The 23,730-nt window shown below is 38.0% G+C and overlaps 1 protein-coding gene across 2 annotated transcripts in view; it reads left to right on the top strand.

Annotated features, from left to right (window-relative positions):
- Nucleotides 1-650: 650 nt before the first annotated feature.
- Nucleotides 651-23,730, top strand: part of LOC112045919 (cholesterol transporter ABCA5) — a 52,340-nt gene continuing 29,260 nt past the window's right edge. For both annotated transcript variants that reach the window (XM_024082305.2, XM_024082306.2), the window contains exon 1: nt 651-892. In XM_024082305.2, coding sequence (XP_023938073.1) covers nt 819-892 — 74 coding nt within the window. In that variant the 5' untranslated portion in view covers nt 651-818. The remainder of the gene's footprint in view (nt 893-23,730) is intronic.

A 23,730-nucleotide genomic window follows, 5' to 3' on the forward strand; every position in this document is an offset into this window, starting at 1 on the left:
GCCCTCAGAATTGAAGGCACAGATCATCAGGTGTTAACTGCATCTAAACAGTAAAAACAAAGGAAATGTGTGGTTTTCCTTCTTAATTCTTTTTTTCCTTCTAATAATTATTTTGCTTATTAAAATATCTAGTCCATATCCCTACATTCCTTTCACCGGACATCATACGCATGTAAACATGTAAACTAGTCACCTAATACCACCTAACCGCGTGAACAATTTTGACTATTTTTTAACTTCTAAAATACGGTTTTCCCATTTCCCTTCCTTAAAGTGAAAATTTTGGAAAATCTGTTCTTCGCTGTACAAAGCAAAATAAATATTCTGCCAAATATCAAGTCTTATAGCTAATTGTTTGAGATCTCGTGATTAGTCCATGAATCACTAGAAATCTCCTTCTATATGTACTTTTTCCACGTTTGGCGAGAAACAGTGCCGACGGATTTGTGCTTTTTCGCTCTCTTTTTTTTCCTCTAGTCTCTCTAGTCGTTAATTGTGGTTCGGAGCATGTAAGCTCACCTACTTCTGCCACTCTTCTACACTGGAACAGCTTGCGTCTGAAAGCGTCATTTCTTGTATATAGTATGTTTACCCTAAAACAGCACATCAGTTTGCGTGCTGGTAACACCGTCGTACAGTTTGGCGCGCGCGCGAAAGCTCCCCTCAAACCGTCATGGCGACCGTCCGCGTAGCGCGCCTCGCGTAACTTTCGAGACACCGTGCCCCTTGTGAAATAAATGTGCTGTGTCAATAATGTTGCGGTGCTAGTGCGATAGGGGGTCAGGTTTCAGTGCGCCAGTGTGTCGTCCTTGTGTTGCATGAGTGATCCTAATGGCGTGGTGGGAGTTGCGCGGGACGGACGCCACTCACCGGCCAGCACGGAACAGCTAACGTTAGTACTTTGCCCCTAGAAACCCCCTATAACTTACCAGTAGGCCCTCATTGTCATAGAAGTAGTCTAGGGAAACATACGTCCTTCCTCCTTGCTTATTTATGTCAGAACTTGTCGGACTAATCTACATCCATGCTTGTTTCTTCATGTAGAAGGCGTTAAGTAGTCCCTTTTTCTGACAGAACTACTTCGGAAGGAGGCGTGATTGGCGAGCTTATTAGTGACAGAAATTGTCCATCTACCGCCATGTTTATTTCTTAGGCCTAAAAGCTTTTTTAGTAGTACCTTTTATGACAGAACTACTTCGGAAGGAGGCGTGATTGGCGAGCTTATTAGTGACAGAAATTGTCCATCTACCGCCATGTTAATTTCTTAGGCCTAAAAGCTTTTTTAGTAGTACCTTTTATGACAGAACTTCTTCGGAAAGAGTCGGGATTGGCAAGCTTTTGTGACAGAAATTGTCCATCTACCGCCATGTTTGTGTCTTTGGCACTAAAAGCTTTTTTAGTAGTAACTACAACTAACTAACTAGCAATTTTATGACAGAACTTCTTTGGAAGAAATCGTGATCGGCGAGCTTATTTGTGACAGAAATTGTCCATCTACCGCCATGTTTATTTCTAAAATTTCTAAATGCTTTTTTAGTAATACCTTTTATGACATAAACTTCTGGGATACTCATAATACAGCTGAGCTTGAACTTGTCTGCTGAAACTAGAAGAATAGTTATTGAAAAGAACTAGAAAAAATAATATCGCTACTAAACGGTATGGCTGTCAATTAAAGTATGGCTCATAGAGTAGGATGGTATGGCTTATGACTGGAAGCATATGTCTCTTTGTGACAGAATTTATACTACCTTAGTGTTTATTTGTAACAGAACCCAGGGATTTACCGCCATACCAGCGGTGAAGAGTTAATGCAAGCTAATTCCCGCCGGGTTACCTTTAAAAATCCATCCATATTCTTTGTTGTACTGTATCTAGATATATCAGAAACCGGAGTTTGTATCGCGCTTTATGAATTTCCTTTTCTTTGGGACGGCTACGCTTTATCTAAATTCCATCCTTCACCACTGCGCCATACTAAATTCTACGAAGGGCAACGCTGTGTTTCAGAAGCTGTATACCCTTAAGAAACAACCATTTAAATTACCAAATTACAACTTACGTTATGCTTCGTTGGAAGCCATGGTCATACAACAATTTGTGACTCCTTTCGATAGTAGGTAAATATAAAATCATATTTAATTTAATTATTTTATGCATAGGAAAGGATCGAGGAGTCCCATTTTGTGTCAGAACTACCGCAAAGTTTATTTTTACGAAGTTTATTGCTGTTTCGTAGAGTGTGAAATTACAGGATCTATGTCTAAACAGAACGGGCGTATAGCAGCACATTCTAGATCGTGTTCTGTTTTAGGTGATTGTTTTTATCGAGATGACCAAGCTGAGTCTAGCTAAATATAAGTCTTAAGTTGCATTCAACTTGATGAAATGTATACAAATATTTATTTAGTAAGTAGGTAGGGAGCGGCTGGATGCTGGCGGTTCGAGACCGTTGTGTTTGGAAGTCCATGCAAGAGGTCTATGTCCAGCAATGGACGTCCATCGGTATGAAAAATGAATAATGATGATGAAGGTAAAGTTAGGATTGTACAGAAATATCCGTCCTAATAATGGATCTACTGTGATTTTTGTGCCAGGTAGATATTCTGTTGATCATCATCATGGAAAAATCTTCGGATCAGGTTATCCGATATTATACGAAATCATACTAACTATTAATAAAAACCGCATTTAACCGGTTAATCGTTTGGCAGGTACGACGCGACAGTCAGACACATGGTTAACTTATATGTAACACCCCTAACTTGTAACGGCGGTTAAAAATGCATTAGACCTCGTAAACGGATTATACATTAGATACCTGCTAGAATTTAAAGTCGTCACTGTTCTTATAATTTGCCAGTTGACGTACAAATTGCATCGAAAATTGAATTTTATATGAGAATTTTAAAATACAGAAATTAAATTAACGGCCATGCTAGGGTATGATTCGTTAATGCTGTTACCTTGTTACCTACAGCCAAAGCCAACCAGTCTCACAAAAATGGAAAACCTTATACTTTCACTTACATCTATATGTATGTGTTTTTCTTTCAGTGTCAACACAGAACCGTGTTACATTTCGAATAACTGTCATTAAACGTTTGTTCCTAGTCTTCATTATTTTGCAAAGCATTTGTCCTTATGACGTCGTTCATCGTTCACAGGGTATACGCACAATCAGGTTTCAGGAGTCCACGTCACTATTTGCTCTCTATGTCGATCACATCAAGTCATTACAGGCAAGTCATTACATTTAGTCTTTAGCAATGTTCCAGAGCAAAGTACTAATACATAATTTATTTGCGAGCAAATTGCGTAGGTACGAATCCATTCGATCGAAGGAAGAAGCCTTACCGTTCCTTTATCCAATTATACAGCCGCCAATTAAACATTCATACGGCATCAGATGATTCTTTGTAATTCTACTCTAAACTGTTCTTAATTACAGCTTTAGTCTACACTAAAAGACGCCCGTGACTTTGCCCGCGTAAATCGTGGCGTAAATTAAGGCGGAATATCCCATCTAGCTTTTATACATCGCATAGGGAAGCGATTGAAGTAATGTCGATCAAATCTCCCAAGCGTCTTGACTTTTTCCAACATTTCCAACAATCGTCATCATATTCCAACCAATTTATACAAAACCTTGACGAATTATAGTTAAACTTTGTTCAAAAATCACTGTATATACGAGTACCTACTCGTATAGTTGAAAATGGTATGAAAGTCCTTTCAGTAGCTTCGAGTTTATCTCTAACTGACAAACACGGCGTATGACTAAGTTTTATATCTAACATGAGATTACGGCTAGAAGCTCTTTCGACTTTAGCTTTAACCGTTCCTGGGAGAATAGCTACGTTATCCCTGCCTAGCCTAGCCTTCATCACTGGCCGTTATCTCTAACACCAAAAATTATCGTTAAAAGGTCGCATTTGTCACACGTTGGATTAATCGCATATAGTGTTATTTAATTACGCGCATTTGTAAATGTAAAATTATGCAATTCTGTTAAATTTTTTAGTTTTTACAAGTCAACTTAATTTGTTGCTAAATATGAATGTCCCATAAGAAGAATCAATCACTCAGCGGGCCATGTCCAGCTTTGCTCGGAGTATCTCTGCGTTATCGAAACAGAGATAGGGAGAACCTTATTCCATTGAAGAACCAAAGTCACTGATATAGTTCGACGAGTCGCGAAGCTGAAGTGGCTATGAGTGGTCCGGTACCACAGAACAGATAACATTAAAAGCTAAGTGAGCGGGGCAGTGAGCACAAAGTTCGTAGAGCCGATGGACGTTGTGGTCGTGAAGTGCTGGAATGGCTGCCCTGCACCGAAAAGCGCAGTGCTAGTCAACCCCCCACTACGTGGACCCGTGACATTGAACGGGCTATAGGGAGCCGCTGGTTGCTGGGGGCTCAAAACCGTGGTGTTTAGAAGTATTTCCAGAGGCGTCTCTAAGCCCAGGTGCAACCTTCACCCTAGCGCTCTCTAGTGCCTAAGCGTGCTGAGCACTATTAATATGTACAAACAGCACTTCAAGTTACTATGGACTGTCTCTATAGCAAACAAACACCTTGTAAGAAGTTACCTATTTGTCTAGTTTAGCCTACTAATACAAATAAATGTGTCTAGTTTAGCCTCTGCTAAAACTAGACACATTCATTTCGGCAGAGCTCTAGATTCCATGCATAATGTAGGTATGCATACAGAAGTATTTTTTACTTGACATTACGTTAGGATACTAGTACTACGCTAGTGGTGCTTGGGCTCCCCTGGGATCGCGGCGCCCGGGTGCAACGCACCCCCTGAGTATTTCTATGTTCAGCAGTAATCGTCCATCGGCTGACAGTGATTATGATAGTGATTCGATTGCAGACTTAGCCGAGTTTACTTTCTACAATCTTAACTTCAAGTATCTGCGTTAATAATTTATTTATTTCATAGATAAACATTAACAATACAAAAGATAAGCAAATTAAGTAATTGACATGGAAAGTACATTGCAATATCGATATGTCACGTAATCAGCACAAAGAGATAGAAAGTCGTAGTCATGTTACCGATCGTTCAACAAAATAAGATCAAATCAGAATCCTTTTATCTGGAAATCAAAGGCATCTTTCCTGTGACGCTACAACATTACGAGTAGGTAGTCATATGTAGGTGCGTGCTTTCTCATACTTTTTCTATTTGTCGTGAATCTCTTATTCATACTTTTCCACCTTCCTGAGATTCCGTTCACATATTTTATCTAACTTTTACTTGGTCTGCCTTGTGATATTTTTCTGCCGGAGCCTTCAGCTGTTTATAATTCTAATATAATGCGAAAGTAGGTTTGTTTGTTACGCTTTCATACACACTAAACTATAAGATTGATTTTAAATTCTTTCAAAAAACATAGTCTATTATTTATTCTTGTGGGGAGTACGAGTCTCCTGTGAGGATGAGAGGCTAATAGTCCACCACGCTGGAAGACTTCACAGACGAAAGTTAATTGAGAAAATTCTCAGGTACGCAGGTTTCCTTGTGATGTTTTTCCTTCACCGTTTGAGACACGTTATATTAAATTTCTTAAAATGCACATAACTGAAAAGTTGGCGGTGCATACCGCGGACCAGTGGATATGACCTACGGCCTCCGAATCGAAGGCAGAGGTCATATTCACTGAGCTATCCAGGCTTACTGTACATATATAATATTATACATATGCACTGTGCATGTAGGGGGCCATAATTTTAATAATATATAGCCATAACTTCTTACGCAAAACGCAGTGTTTCTTTACCATCAATGCGAATATTCGAATACGAGGGTAGCTCGTTAGGGCTAGAACCATTCAACAGATTCGTTACTAACGATAGTGCCGAGCTTCGATAAGTAAACACCCACTCAGCCTACAGCCAGTGCAAAGCCTAACTAAGCCGTTAGAATGAAGCGATCCATTTGAAACGTTTCCTCAAAGCTTTCTCACACAACTGCAGAACAAGGTACTAAGGGATTTGTGGAGCATTTTGTGACGTCACAGGAAGTGTCACAGCCGTTTTTAGACGCCCATTTAAAATTCTACTTACAACTCATCTAAAGGGTCCAGTATACAATGGCGTATGCTGGCCCACTACAGGCAATCGTCATTGTGTACAGGTCTGTGTGTTGGCGCATAGGACATTTGTCGATCGTGGCGCACAATTAAGAAAAACCTTAGGGCTAATCTACGAACATACTACGTACGTAGTTAGGGTGAATAGTCAGCATTCACCATCGTCTTTTCAGCCAATTTTTTTCATAACTTTGTAGTGGTGGCTAGCATAGTGTATGTAGGTAATAACCCGATTCCTATCGGGTTACCTTTTGAAATTCCTTTTTTTACAAACTTTCATCTATTACCGCTACTAAGCAGTAAAGTGTGGCTTCGAATTATGATCTCCTGGGTTCGAATCCTGGCTTGGGCTAGGAAGCACTGAGCTTTTCTTTTTTGTAAGAAATTTTCAGTAAAAATACTCAGTCCAGAGTTCAAGTACAAACAATTGCTTTGCCAGGCAGCAATGAGCCATGCGCCATTTTGTGAACATTAAGTGATCGTGGCATACAGTTGTGCATCAAAGCATGGCCCATCACAAGCCATTGTGTACTGGAAGCTTAAGACAACGCATGACGGCCCATTTGCCGGCCATTTAATCAGATGCTACGATTAGGTACGTTCGTTGCATTCCCATTGTATTGATTGTAAGTGGATTGTAGCATCCAATCTCTACCATGTTGCATTACAATGAAGCAAGGTTGATGTCAACGTCATCACAAGAGTACAACAGTTGGTTTAACTTAAATTCAAATCCACATACTACATTTTACATATTATGTAAATAAAATGAGAGAAAAATTATTCAAATCCATCAAGTTATAAGAACCCTTCTCGAGTTATAAGTCTCTAAAAGCATTTATTTTTTGTAGATAGACATTTATTTTGGTACACCGCCCCGTAATAGGCCATTAAAATAGGTTCATTGCTGAGCTCGAGTCTCCTTTCAGAATGAGAGGGGTTAGGCCAATAGTCCACCACGCTGGCCCACTGCGGATTGGCAACCTTCACACACGAAGAACTTCACTTCAAGAAAATTTTCTGGTATGCAGGTTTCCTGACGATGTTTTTCCTTCACCTTTTGAGACACGTGATATGCACACGAAAATGCACACAACTGAAAAGTTGGAGGTGCATGCCCCGGACCGGATTCAAACTCATACCCTCCGGAATTGAAGGCAGAAGTCATATCCACAGGGCTTTCACGGCTCACAATCAAATAAAATAACGATTGTCAATGGAATTTCAAAAAATATTAATTTTACAGTAAAGTAGGACTATTCTAGAAAGCTTCCAATCAGTTTGCTGATAATGTGTGGTCGTTAAGTAAACACAATAGCTCGCCGAACTATAAACTAATCATTAGGCGCTTAAATGCCCAGCTGTGAATGACTAATGTACCTACTAGTAGCGAAGACTGAATATTTCTCGGTAACCCGTTCATGTGGTTTATTAGTCTGAATGTGTAATTGGCTGAGTACGTTAAATTATTTACGTCTGTAATACTAGTGGATTTTTAAAAGGTAACCCGATAGGAATCGGATTCCTATCGTGTTACCTTTTAAAAATCTTTTTTACAAACTTTCATCTATTACCTCTAAGAAGTGTGTCTTCGAATTATGAGGTCCTGGGTTCGCACTAAGCTTTTCTTTTTTTCTAAGAAATTATCAGTAAAATACTCAGTCAACAGTTGGAAGGTGGGTGCTACACCAACGACCCTCGGAGAGCAAGATTAGCCGTCGATCCCCGTCATTATCATTAATATAGGCTCCATATTCCCTCTCCTATAAGGAGAAAAGTCTGGCTCTATAACAGTGGGCTGTCAAAATGACATGACGACACTATTTTCCCTTACATCAATAAATGATTATGGCCAAATTGGACCAATGTTAAAAGCCATAATATACCATATCACGATATTAGAGAGTATTCTAAAACATATAAACAACTTAAGTATATCAATCTGGCTATTTGGGGTGGAAAGTGCGTCATTTGCTCAAGGATCTGTTTCACGGGTCCATAAACAGTTATTGCATAATGTAGACCACAGTGTAAACAAGTGTTTAGCCACCCCTACGCAGGGGTTGGGCTTTATTAGTAGCTAGGTATTGTACGCGACTTTGTTTATTTTAACCGCGATGCTTTTGGTGTCAAAAGAATATCACCAGGTGTAAGTAGTACGGTGTCATCTATAAAGATAATATAAATATAAGGCTTATGGTCATATTTATTCTCATCAAATTACATAAAATCAGGAAAAATATTCCTTTGGAGAGTTTTCATGATTGCGCTGCGTAAAATTAACGCAAACAAAAGTCCGCGAGACTAATAGTTTATTTATAGAGGTTGACTCACTATAACTTTTTTATGGTAAACAAGGCTTTCCTGCTTGTATCTATATAGTACCAGATCTGCAATAAGAAATATACACCCTCATCTGTTATTTAATTGGGAAAAGAAATAAATGATAAGTAATGTTATTTATATGTATACCCTCATCAGTTATTTCGTTGTCTAATATGTCAAATGAAAGGTTATTTTAAGCTTATTTTAACTGTGTTAGGTTTTAGGCCTTTGATCTAGTTAATGATTTCCTAGATTTTGCATAAAAAATGTGTATGACCACAATTTAACTAGGCAACCTATTTGCAATGTGTCAATGTGAATATATTTCATCATTTATTTTTTATCCCAAATAAATAACAGATGAGGGTATATATTCCTTATGTCGGATCTTAGACCACTAAGTCGTATACGCATAATGCACGACACACACGATTTGGCACAAATGACCCTTGTTCTGACACCGTTCTTATCAGTTTTACGATACTACCCCCGCGTCCCGCGCCCCGCACCCCGCCCTTGCTCGTCATTAACCGAACTCCATTCCCTTTATTACTATTGGACACTAGTCACTACCCTCGGGGTGAACGCTCGTCAATTATAAATAGCCGAGCCCTGTGTAGGGGATGCTTAAGGGTTGAATTGTTTACAATAGCTAGTGCGCTAGACAGGAATTATTTTCATATTGCGTTGATAAATACTCAGCATGGGGTCTCAGTTGAATAAGCCTAGCATCAACACAGACTGTAACAGAATATTTATCATTGCCAATGTTCGTATCACAATCAGATAACTTCTTTGATGAAAGAAAAGCATATTTTACAGCCCAAACAAAAAGCCCAAACAAGAAGCCCAACCAGGAAGGGAAGAGATTATAATCCTAAGTTTTATAGCTTTTAACCAATGGACTAATAAGACAATTAAATTGTTTGTTTATTATTCCATAAGCAAGTACAAACAATATTTATCATAGATCTTTGGTCTCCACACTAAGATTCCCTGTATTGTGGTAATTGTCATTTTCATAATCAACAACCCATATTCAGCTCACTGTTGAAGTCGAGTTTTCTCTCAGAATCCGAGGGGTTAGGCTAGTAGCACCATGATGGCCCAATTCAAGCAAATTGGCAGACTTCACACACGTAGAGAATTAAGTTAATTATGCGGAAAGCTGTATAATTTCCACGATATTTTTCCTTAAATGTAATATTTATTTCTTCAAATGCACATACCTAAAAAGTTGGAAGTGCATGCCCCGGACCGGATTCGACCACTCAATAGAATGCAGAGGTCATATCCACTGTGCTATCACTGCTCTTTTCTGGTAATTATTTACAGGTAAATAATGATAAAGTGCTTTAAGCCAATATTCAAAGTTACGCCAAAACTGGACCAATGAATATAAATATACTTAAACAATACACATCACTATCAAGCCCTAAAGTAAGCATACAGAGTAGCTTGTGTTATGGGTGCTGAGATAGTTGATATTATAATATTAATATACAATTATATACTACAAATAAATACTTATATAATGTATAAATACACACAGACACTGGAAAACACCCATGCTCATCACACAAATATTTTCCAATTGTGGGAATCGAACCCACGGCCGTGGATGCAGAAAGCAGGGTCACTACCCACTGCGCCACGCGGCCGTCAATGAAGCAGTATTAAGCAGGGGCGTAGCCATCGCCGTATCAGCCCGAACGTATGGGGCTCCCAAACTACAGGGGCCCCTTAAGTATGAAGCAAAAATTAGTAAAATGTAAAAGACAATATTTCAATGTTTCCACACTCGAACACACAAAAGTACATCTTGTGTAGTATGTAAGTTACACAAACATTTTGGTACCAATTTAACCGTGTGGTCTACCCAACTAATTTCGACCCAGCCCCCCTCGCCAAGTGGCACGTCGATTCTCTTTCTACGATCTCGATCGCTCCGAAAACTAGAAAGATGTATAGAAATGACATTTGCTATCGACAGGTCACGTGATCAAGATCTGTCATCCCCATACATTTTTCTTGTTTTCGAAGCGTTAGCGATCGTAGAAACTGTACGACAGGGCTCCTCCAAGGCACGCTACGCCACTGGTATTATGCCAATTATAAATTTCCAAATAGCCTCAACCCCACGTCGGGCCACGGCGTCAGCGTGGATCAGAACTCTCCGCTGCGGTTGATCGATATTCCCGCAGTTCCATTGATTCAGTCGCCGCTGTAATGAGTCCGTAGCACTGACGTCTCCGTGCTCAGCACGATCGCCTGTGTTGGGCTGTAACCTTGGAATTTGTTCCAAATACGGCGATTACATTTTGATTATTTCATTAGTGGTAGTAAATAGTTAATATTAATATTATATAAAAGCAAACTCGTCACAAAATATCGAAAACCTTTACGTACAAAGTTGAAATTTGGCAGGGAGCTAGTTTGTAGTTAGAAGACGTCTGCTAAGAACGGATTTTGCGAGAGGGCCGGTTAATGGGCAAACAAAGTCGCGGACGTCCGCTAGTCCGCAAGTATTAATGTTGAAAGTTTTTATAAAGTTTATGATAATGGATGTAAACTATCATTGAACGTAACCATTTTTTAGAAGATTCATAGTGTTCAGTTATTCTTAAAAGATGGATTTTATGCTATTGTGGACTTTGTGTAAATCTATATACCACCATGCATGATTTTGTTAATCTCCATGGGATTAGGCAGCGTTCTCCATTAAAACTCAAAGGCCGCTTGACTTCTTCTGACATTTTCAACAATTATTGTAATATTTCAATCAATTTATACAAAATCTTGACAAATCCTAATCGAAAGGTTCCTCATGAATCTCTTTATCTTCATTGTTTATCGCGGATATGGACGCAGCGAAGGACTTTTATAACATAGAAATGTTATAAAATGGTATTTTTTTTCTGATAAGTTGAAAATTTCGCGCATCCTATAAAATATTCTGAACGCACGCCTCACCACGGAAGCATCTTCAGAAATCTCGACAAGATCCAATCGCAAACTCTACTTTCTTTCTTGCATCCGGATTTGTTAGGGTTTGCGGAAAATTGTAATTTATTATTCATTGTACTTCATGAACTTTTGCAATGAAAATGTGTTACTTTTCAATTTCAAACTTCTATTGGCAGCAGTATTTTATAACTCCACAGTATAAGTTTCGAATTATTTCTATCTAACACGACTAGATATGAATGAATTTGAAACTCAAACTGCCAAGGTTAAAAAAACGTCGTTACAGATGAAGCCTATTAAGTATAAATAGCGCTATCTATGCTAATATTATAAAGCTGAAGAGTTTGTTTGTTTGTTTGCTTGAACTGACTGAACTTGGGCTATCTATCTCCTTTCAGTGATAGCCCATTTTTCGAGCAAGGCTATAGGCATTAGGCTATATTTATATATATTATCCCTATATTCTTACGAGAACTGGAACCACGTGAGTGAAACCGCGCGATGTCAGCTACTATACGTATATGATGTTTTTATAATTCGGCAGCGTTAGCTTGTATCTTTCTCTATCTTTAGTATGGGTTTAAATAATGATAAAAAGATGAATTCGAGAATTACACTGTCGATTTATAAAAATATTGTTAGAGAATAGCTGCTAATCGGATATAATGGAAGTAGACAACGATATTTTATACTAGAGATAGGGCACTAGCGCGTCAAAACTGAGGCGAATAAATTTGGACACTTGTCTTAATTTCATTTAATCACCTATTAAACAAAACAACTAAAGTTATTTAAAGAAAGAATACCTAAATATTGTCAACAAAGACGTGTTGTGTTTTCAGGAAGTGTAAAAACTGTATTTACTTAATTATATAATGTAAATAAACATAAAATTTTGCATGTGCACAAATTCGGATCACTTTTGCGGTCATTTTGTAGGCACGTAGCATATCTATAGTATAGAATATCGTTGGAAGTAGATCAAAGAATGAGTGAAGGAGACATTCTTGACGTGACCAATTAATAGTAAAACTTTACGTAAACAGGGTCCTTCAACGTCACAGATTATCAGGGTCTAGATCACGCCCTACAAAATAAATTCAATCTCAACTTAGATAAGTGGAATGTAAAGTATTTCCCAGCTAAAAGGCTTCGCAGTTTGACCTTAAAAGGCGTAGACAGAGCGGCGTCTGTAAACTGGGTCTGAGCAAATAAGTATTGGCATCCGTCCCGACTCCGCACTGGCCCACTGAGCTGACTTTATGGCCCCTATATTACAGGCGCAACGCATATTACGATATTATATATGAGCAATACTTTACCTAATAACGAACTTTTCCGAACTTGACTACTTTATACTTCTTTGTCGTTTTACATTACTTTTATTTTAATAGAGACATCATACTTTTCGATCGATTTACAGATTACAAAAAAAAAACATACATACAGCCGAACGTAGAACCTCCTCCTTTTTGGAAGTCGGTTAATAAGAGAAATATAGATGTCATCTCCAATCCCAAAGTCCTAGTATAACACTACAAAACTACTGTCTTTCCTTATATGATTAAGATTTAAGTTAGGTATACCTACTACCTACATCAATTAGTCATCATTTACATCATCATTGCTAACCCATATTCGTCTCACTGTTGAGCACTAGTCTCCTCTCAGAATTAAAGGGGTTAGGCTAATAGTCCACCTCGCTGACCCAATGACGATTGGCCGACTTCACACATGTAGAGAATTAAGAAAATTCTCAGGCATGCAGGTTTCCTCACGATGTTTTTCCTTAATCGCTTGAGACAAGTGATATTTAATTTCTTAGAATGCACGTAACTGAAAATTGGGAAAATTGCCCCGGACTAAAGCAAACCTGCGCCTTCCAAATCAAAGGCAGAGGTGATATCCACATATCAATTAATAGATAAAGGTAACTCCCTAGTGGATCTAGTTAGCCTATATGTCATAAGATGCGGTTAGATATAATCATAAGATGCGGTTTCGCATTCTGGTTTGAGCTATGGTGGTAGCTATTACACCTTTATTTAATAGTCAGTGATCGTCACAGAGTCAGAGACTATCATCCTAAGCAGCGTGGTGGGCCTTAGCTCCAAATCTCCTCTCATATAAAGAGCAGATATTATTATATGCCAATTTGGAACATTCAAATTGGCTGGTATTGATAATGCAATCGATCAATAACACAGTGTGTTCCCCGGATTGCGTACAAACTATTGTTCACGACGGATTTAGTAAAAAAGATTTTTACCTATCGTACTACCGTAATTCTTTTAAGTATAGCTGACATCAAGTCTGCTAAAATAAGAAATATATGTTAGCCGAAACTTTACGGTCTTTAAGTTATACCTAATTTTTCTTCAAAATACAAAAATCTCTACCTTCAGTACAATTTTAGACAGTGTATGTTCCAAGTGCTGAAAATTATGTAAGAGTTGAATTTATACTTGATAGTCATTTTTGAATAGTTGTTTTAACTAATAAAAATTATTATTTTTTTCCAAAAAACGGGCCTAATTACATTTATTATGTAAAGTATATCGTACTATTACGGGACATCCTGTATATGGATTACCACCAAGCAAACAGATCGTCGATCCGTTGCTGTTCATAATGCCAAGACGAGATGGTATTTATATAAAATGTTAGCTATTTGCCAAACAGTGGCGGATAAGGCAAGGAGCCACGTAATACAGTGACGCGGAAGACGTCAGCACTTGGCAGCCCGCCAGCCGAGTGCCAGTGACAGAATTCAATAAAAATCCCCCACTACCCACCAACATAACAAAGGAACATGTGTTACGCAATACCATGTTATTGTGATGAAAATTCTCATAACATAACATTGGAGGATTGTATTGACAGCAAAGATTACCACATAATACGTACTAGCGGACGCCCGAGATTTCGTCCGCGTGGAATTCAGTTTTTCACGAATCCCGTGAGAACCATGTATTTTTCCGGGATGAAAAGTATCCTATGTGTTAACCCAGAGTAAAATTTATTTCCACTCCAAATTTCAGCCAAATCGCTTCAGTAGCGAGTAAACGAGGAATAAACATACTTAGATACATACACACACACAAACTTTTAAAATATTAATGTGATAGTGTGATGTTACATGCTCACAAAATCACCGCGAAAAGTTATCCGAGTTTAGCAACTCCACTGTGGGCACACATGCAAAATTTCGTGTATACTTACATTATATATCTATTTATGTAAATATAGTTTAATACTTCTAGAACACACAGCTCGACAATGTGGACAATATTTAGGTATTATTTGTTTACATCCGTAGTTTACTATGCGACTAAATTAAATTAAGCTCTAGTGACATATCTATTAGGTATAAAATCATTAATTCAACACAGAAAATAGTCAACCAGTCGTATTTTCATCGAACAGATTAAAGTAAACATTTTCAGACTCATACACTTGTCCTGTCACTTGGTTATACTTGGACTTGAAGATCCACTGGATTACAAAATCACACTAATAATAATTATTATTTAAAGGCGATACTTTGTGTGAAATTATATTTGCTAATCCTTCACGCTGCAATTACTAGTAGGTACCTAAAGATTTAGCGCAATTGCTGTTTCGTCCTATATTTGTATGGATTTTTTGGAAACTCATTAAAAGGATTTTGAATTTTTTATTTGAACCGATTGAGGGTAAAATTTGAAGCGAAAATAAATTATACCCTGGGTAATTTTAACAACGATAAAATCCATGGTTATCTCCATGGTGACACGAAATATTCTCTGTACCGGTTGGATGAATGAATGAAAGAATTTATTCTTTCGTCATCAATTCATGTATGTATGTGACGTGTATCAAGGTTTTTAATAAATTCTCAAGACAAAGATCTTAGTATAGAGGAAAAATCTTATTATTACTCGTAAATTGAGGACTTCCTAAATGAACTATATACCCGTAGGTACGTATGTCCGTGTCTTTATTGCCCAATTTGCAGCTCCCCAACTGTTTAGGTAACCTTGACGGGACTCCGACGTCGGAAGAGATCGCAATTGTGTATCTAATATTTACGGAATAGACTTACCTAAAAGCATCTCCATCTTTAGGTTATAGGTACTTATTACTTTATCATAATTTTTAATGACCCAGCCAATGGGGATGATGATTAGGTTGGAATATATTGATTTTTATAATAAATTCGAATACATAAGGTCAATGTTAACTAATTTATACATGAAAAGCAAAGATTGACTGGATATTTGCAAAATAAATAAGATATCAAAATATCAAAATCTAATAAAAATCTTTTATCGTAATTAGATAACAATTCATACAGTTTTAGCTTCCTTACATTAAATGTGACATTTTTTGATAAATGAACTATTAACATAAACGCACAAATAACAAGGATATTAGTAATTTTGTTTGAACGCCCATACAAATCTAACCAGCGAGCCAACGACGTCACTAACTCGTGCCATTTTGTATGGAGCGTTTTTCAGGGATCCGCGGCAGCGCCGCAAATCCGACCCTTTAAATCCCTGTAGCTCCGAAAGTAATGATCGCAGATACCCTGTTACTTTGACAAATTTGCTTTACTATTAGCATACTTTTAATTTATAAACAATTTAAAAAAACTGTCATCATCCCTATTTTTAATGGTCCACTTCATCCGCGTGAACTTCATCCGCGTTAGTTTTTCACAAATCCCGCGGGAACCATGGATTTTTCCGGGATGAAAAGTATGCCTATGTGTTAATCCAGAGTAAAATCTATTTCCATTCCAAATTTCAGCCAAATCGGTTCTGCAGTAGCGGCTTTAAAGAGTAAGAAACATCCATACAAACTTTCGCGTTTATAATATTAGTAGGATAGTAGAATTTACACTCTTAAATGTTAGTTTTGTAGTCTAACCTAAAGTCTAACTAAAATCTAACCCAAAAGGTCAGTATTGAGAACTAAACATGTTCTACGAGCTTTTTCTAAGCATTCATCAAGTTCCCTAAGTATCTATTGGGTTGGTAAAATTGATAAACTTTCCATCGTCCAGTAAACATGTAGAGGGAGCTCGCAGTTTTAATTATACATTCACAATCCACCAGCTGGCGCGCTCTCGATCGATTGCTATTCGCAACGTCCAAGACACAGCCAGTTTGGAGTGCTTACTATATACCTGATATATTTACGGCACTGTTCTGCAAACTAATACTGCTGCGGTTCACAATCTTTTGACAGTTTGAGATATATTATAATCAAACGGTATTTACAATTTTACGGTGACATATGCAATTGTTATCCTCTTAACTGTGATAGCCCAGTGCATATGATCGCTGCCTCCGATTCCGGAAGGCGTGGGTTCGAATCCGGTTCGGGGCATGCCCCTCCAACTTTTCAGTTGTGTGCATTTTAAGAAATTAAATATCACGTGTCTCAAAAAAACGGTGAAGGAAAACATCGTGAGGAAACCGGCATACCAGAGAATTTTCTTAACTCTCTGGGTGAGTGACATCTGCCTCGGGCCAGCGTGGTGGACATTTAGCCTAACCCCTCTCAGTCTGAGAGGAGACTCGAGCTCAGCAGTGAGCCGATTAATAGAATGATGATGATTATGATGACCTGATCCTCTTAACGTGTGGGTTGAGAATGATGATGATTATGATGACCTGATCCTCTTAACGTGTGGGTCATCTGTTTGGTCTGTCTGTAGTCGTTACTAAAAAAAGGTGCAATGTTTTCGTGTCCGCGGCTCGCACTCTTTGCAGTACACTAATACGAATACACGTTAGCAGTCCATAGTTTTGCGAAAAAACTTTTGGCACTGTCAATCTGTCTCTGAAAGAATGGCGGCTAATGTCTATTAAACTGTCTCGTGGGTCCAGTGGTTACCCTATGTGGCTTCAGATCATCAGGTCTTTGGATCACTCTTGAAGTTGAAAAATTTGTATAGTTACGCCTCTTTTCATCGGAGAGCACGCCATAGGTCCTGATATTATCATTAACCTGATAGTGATCGTTACTAACCTTAAATCCGCCATTCTATATTAGAGTAGGATGGCGGATACAAACCCCAAAGCTCCTCTAATAAAAATAGATGAAGACATGATCATTTAAAAAGCTTAATTATTATTGTCTGTTAAGACATTTAGTCTATACATTCGTAAGAAATAATGTCTTCATTGAAATTGTAAAAATAGATAATAATTGAAGGTAAACAAACATCAAAGAACAAACGGAAACTTGTATAATTGTTTTTTGACTGCGAAAAGAATTTTGTGCGGCCGCCAACCGTGAAAGCTAGAAAGCTCGATTCTTGGATATTTCTAGAGTTTTCCAAGCGAAAAACTACGGTCAAAGGCTTTTTTTTGTAACTTTATCTGACCAACATCGATAAGAAGCTTTAAAATTATTTGAAAGACTTTTTAAGCTTCGTTCTTTCGACGTATAACTATTAATCAATTTTAAAACGCCAACTAAAATGAAGTACATAATAAACAAATTCCTAGAGAACGTGCTTTTGAATAATTTTCGTTAAGCCATCACAAATCACGTCGTGATTTATCGACCTTCATAATTTTAGTAGGCAAAGGGAACGTCCTTGGTATTTCGCTTTTAGGGTTTCAAAGACAAAGGAGAGTTCTTTACAGTGTCATATTATATTTCCATTTTCAAAGGTTTCATGTCGTTTTGGAGAATCTCGGCGTTTTTTTCGGTATATTATATTATACCAGCCAATGATATTAAATACTGTTAGATGTGTTACTAGCGCATGAAAAATGAGGCGCTCAAAAGAGAAAAATACAGAACTCAATGTTAGTTGTGGTCAATAGCGAACATTATTTAATCAAATAATACCTAAATATCGTCTATAATGTCTAGTTGTGTGTTCAGGTAGTGTAAAAACTATACATACAAAAATATATAATATATAAAAAATGGAATTAAAGACATAATTGTGCCTGTGTGCGCTTAGTGTTGTAGTCTATTATTCGGATCATTTTGCGGTGATTTTGTAGGGACGTAACCCATCTATCATCTATAGTATAAAATTATCATTGATACCAGAGGTGTTTTATTGATATTCCAATTTTCATTCCAATATCCATATACATATATATATATGGTAGGTACCAGTGACAATGCATTCTTAACCAAGTGAGAAAGAGTTTTTTAAACTCCTATCGTGATCTGTGTTAAGCAAGCTAGTCACACTTAGTACATCTATAGCTCTATATTTCGTATATATCCTGTTGACTCGCACGAAATGTTTTCCTTCGACGTTTTTAATTAAAGCAGCCAGAAGAGACCTTCAGGCGTCATAAACAACCATTCTTATCCAACAAGCATGACTATAATTCAGCGCAAACCTATTTAATAATAAATACAGCTCAATTTGATAAAGGTCAAGCTCAAGTTAAAATGCCTGCGAAATATAAAAAAGGTGCCAGTGCCTTTACCATGAAGGAGAATTTAGTTAAATTGAAGAGAAAGTTGAAATAAATTGCAATTTGATGACCTTCAAACTGAGGCGGCAAGGGACCAATGCGGATAGTTAAAAGTGGCTAAAGTTGCAAACGTGACGTCATACGCTGTCAAGGGATGGCCCTCAGCCGTACGTGCGTCAGTGGCTTACATAAAGGACGAAGTGTGGATTAGAGGTCACTGTTTGAGTCCACGGTTGAATTTCTTGTTTTGTACAGAATTATTTGTTATTCGGAACGGCTTTCCTCCGCTGTGTCACTCGCATAAAATTGTCGCGTAGATATATAATGGGCTAGTTATACCTAGTTATACAATACAAATAATACTTTTTAACTAGAACCAGTAAATCTCATCCCGATATTTTTTTATTCTTTACAAGTTAGCCCTTGACTACAATCTTATTTGATGGTAAGTGACGATGCAATCTACTCGTAAGATGCAATCTACTCGTAAGATGCAAGCGGGCTAACTTGTTAGGAGGTGGAAGAAAATCGAGACCCCTTCCAGTTTATACACAATATCGCACCGGAACGCTGAATCGCTTGGCGATACGTCTTTGACGTTAGGGTGGTAACTAGCCACGACTGAAGCTTCCCACACGCCAGACCTGGACCAATTAAGGAAACCTCAGTCGGCCTAGCCGGGGATCGAACCCAGGATCGCGCATACCACTGCGCCACGGCGGCCGAAGTTAACGAATTTAGTCAAAAACTTTTGTAAAACGTTGTGCAATGCTTTGTAAAACGTTCCCCTATGATGTTGATGGTGCCTTGCCTTGTTATTAGCGATGGCAGAACATTAAAAAAAAGACGATGTAAGGCCATCTGTTTGTCTCATCAGCTAGAAGTGTAAACGTGACGTAGACTATTGTCTATTTCAGAAGTTTCAGTTTTCTACTAGTTAGTACTAAAGACTTGACACCTCTGAAGTCCCCGCTTATTTGCTTTTTCATTAATAAGCAGCATTAAAGTATTTTACATAGAAAATAGTCAATTTCAACAGTTCACCGTTTTTCAGTTCTCTGTGTACTGACGATTGAGTTCACTAAATATTAATTCAACTAGCTGACGCCGCGCGGTTTTACCCGCGTGGCCTGTTCCCGTAAGAATACGGAGATAACATATAGCCTATAGCCTTCCACGATAAATCGGCTATCTAACACTGAAAGAATTTTTCAAATCGGAACAAGTAGTCCCTGAGATTAGCGCGTTCAAACAAATAAACTCTTCAGCTTTATATTATTAGTATAGATTAATCTGATTCTACCCTTTTTTAGTAATCGCTACAAACGCTACCAAGTTTGAACGGTTGCCAAAGTCGACGTTGATATTGCATTGACAGTACCAGCTGAAAGCGACGTTATAAGAACGGTACTCTGAACACGTTTTGGCTACCGTCTCCTTATGTTACAGTGTCCACGTTGGTATGACCTGTGGCGTTTGGATTAAGTGCAATGTTGCAACTTTGTAGGGTGGCAGTTGTAGGCGGTTTATAGACATTCATGTACCGTTATAGATTGAAGCGTGTCTTTCTTTCACGTGTGATCAACGGTGTAACTTACAGCGCTTTGTCTATACTCGTATCCTTTGTAATGTTTTTTCTCAAATCTTTAATTTTACGCATGAGGGTAAAATTTTTAAAGATTTAACGTCACGCCGGTATGCAATCGAAGTGTCAAAAAAGAGAGAGAGAGCAATCGAGACCGATTGAGAGAAAGACAGGGCGAACGTAGCATGAAGCAACTAGACGTGGAGTGAGAGTAGGGAGCAAGCAAGTGAGAAAGATTGGGAGAAAAAGTGAGACAGAGCGAACGTCGTATCACGCACAGTGCTATGGAGTGAGAGGTGGGAGAGAGCTATAGTGAGAAACATTGAACGAGAGAGAGAAATCGCGCAATGTAAATATTAAAGAAATAAATTGAAAAAATTAAATTTATAATTTACATTAATTTTCAAAACTTTTTATATTTTAATGACAATTAAATTTCTAACCTATCTTCCTTTTTCCCTTTCTCTTAGTCTCGGAAATCTAAAGTTTTAGATTTGTATAAATACAAACAAGATTTATAAATTAGTTCGCCAAAGAAGTTTCACTTCTGACATGTGTACTTTGTACGCACGCATTTTTTTTGTTATTGAATGACAAGTTAATCATTGACTGCGACCTCACCTAACGTTAAGTGACAATGCCCAAGACGCCTAAGATGGAATCCGATAAGAGAGGCAGTTAAAAAGCAAATCATTGACGTTTGTTAAAATGATGGGTTTTGGGTGTCCTGCATCTAACTTTTTTACCACAACTTTTACTGTCACGATGTCCCGTCCTGCTTTTACTATGTCGTGATCAGTACGATTAAAGTTCTCAACCTTGACCTTTAAGACGTTTGTGCGACATTTTATCCTGAACTATAGAGTACCTAATGTTTAATGAGTAGAAACACAGCTATCTTCTGAGTGAGAGAGAGGGTTCAGCTTTATAAGGTTTGCTTGGCGGTGAAATTTTAGGCATAGAGCTTAATATCTAGGTCTTGCCTATGTTTTAGGTTCAGGCATACATAGATTGACATCTTGTTCTTGCCTATGTTTTAGGTTCAGGCATACATAGATTGACATCTTGTTCTTGCCTATGTTTTAGGTTCAGGCATACATAGATTGACATCTTGTTCTTGCCTATGTTTTAGGTTCAGGCATACATAGATTGACATCTTGTTCGTTCGAGGCGTTAATTCAGGTATCAGTTTTTTAAATCTCTGAAGGGTTTATTATAGGGCTCTGTGGTAATCAATACCCGAGGAAAATTTTAAAACTACAGATAATAATTGGCATGCGTTCACTAGGCTAAACAATTTACTGTACTGTGTGTGACTATCATTTCAATGTAGTCACACAAGATTTAGTCATGTCATCGGCAAATATTTAAGCGCATCGTGTCGGATACAATTTTAGCGCGGCATGCGCACTGACTGCGTGTACGGAAGCGATGATACATTTAATTTATTACATACAATGTTATGCAGTGATTGGCGTTGTTATAAATAAACATAACAATCTATACACATCATATGTCTGTATCCGTCCACTGCTGGACATGGTCCTGGTCCTTTCCAAGAGCCCACCACAAGTCACTTCCCACTACCTTCTTAATGTTATCGGATCACCTATCTGGAGGCGTCTTACACTGGGTAGGCGTACGTCCTGTAGTTGCAGGGTGACGCTGGATGCTGATGGCTCGACACCTTGGTGTATGAAAGTCTAAACAAGAGGATATGGACGTCCATCGGCTGATCATGACTTATAATACTGGTGATAAAGTTATTCGCCGCGTCTGTCTGTCTGTTCAGCGTTAATCTCAAAAACGACTAAACGGATTTTCAGGCGGTTCTCAACACTAGATAGAATGTGAAAACATATGAGTTAGGTTTAGTTAAATAATATATCAAGGTTTATGAATCGGATGGAATATTATGTCGATAGTTGTTGGAAGTGGCGGAAAAACTCAAGCAGCTTGGGAGTTTTGATTGGAAACGCTGCCTAATTAATCCCTTCGAGTTATAGGACAAAACCATGAACGAAGTCACAAGCGTTTGCTAGTTTACGTAATCATCAATACATCAATACGTATAAATAAAATTAAAGTATCTGTCTGTGATTTTAAAATAATTGTATTTTTCAAGTGTTTTATCTATTTAAACGATACTAAAACACAATTAAGCTTTCTTAAATTTTTGTCTGTGTCTGTCTATCTGTCTGTTTGTCCGAGCTAATCTCTGAAACGGCTGAACCGATTTTTAATGGAATTTCTCTGGAAAATAGAGAAAGTTATGGACCAACGTATAGACTACTTTTATCCTTAAAAGAATACATGGTGCTTGGGGGACTTGTAAATAACAGAATTTCACTAAAGAAAATTTCGTATATACTCGTAGGTACCTCATATGTCTAACGTCACCCAGTGATTGGCGTTGAAGTAATTAAAACGTAGTAACTATAATAATAATAATTAATTCGTATTACAGTGTTAATTAATTTATATCAATTCAATATAATCTGTACACGTCCGGCAATGTTAACCATGTCTATCAAACATTTAGCATTTTAATTAGGTGGTTAGATCATTTGATTTGATTTTTGTGTTCATTTACCGCCATGTACAGGGGAGTGCGCTTCATAGATGCATAAACGCAATGCATACCCTGAGGATTCATTACGTACCTGTATTGGTGGCGGAATTTCACATTTTGTACAATTTGTACGTATAGTGCATACCCTAGTTAAAAATCTATTGCACGCTACTGACCATGTCTATAATATGATCTTTGATTAAACCTGGGCCTGTTGCCATGTGATCGATTCTCTTTCTATTTCTAAGGCTAAGGCTTCGAAAACTAACAAAATATATGTGAATGACATTCACTATCGACAGATCACGTGATCAAGTTGTCGATCGGATCTGTAATTGCTATACATTTAGTTACTTGTCGAAGCGTTAGCATTTGTAGAAAGAGAATTCACTTGCCACATAGCTAGAGGCCTTAGAAATGGATGGAGGTCTTTAATATGACGTTTATTTCTTCAACGTTTTGATGTTTGGCCCTTGAAACCTTCAAAATCCATGGCAGTTGACCACGATTGACATATTATTTTCCATAACCTCATGTTGCGTAAAACAAAGAGCAAGAAAATTGGTAACACGCAGGGAAGGGCGCGCAGGGCGCGTCCGGAAACGGAGCCAGGTGTGTGGCGCCGGGGGGACTAGTTACATGAGGGGACTTCGGCTAATATAGGTTACTACCCTACGGTGTATTTACCACATACGCTATAATATACACCATACGTCTGTGGACGATTGACCGCTGGGG

The sequence above is a fragment of the Bicyclus anynana genome, chromosome 8, assembly GCF_947172395.1.
Source record: "Bicyclus anynana chromosome 8, ilBicAnyn1.1, whole genome shotgun sequence".
Lineage (NCBI taxonomy): Eukaryota > Metazoa > Arthropoda > Insecta > Lepidoptera > Nymphalidae > Bicyclus > Bicyclus anynana.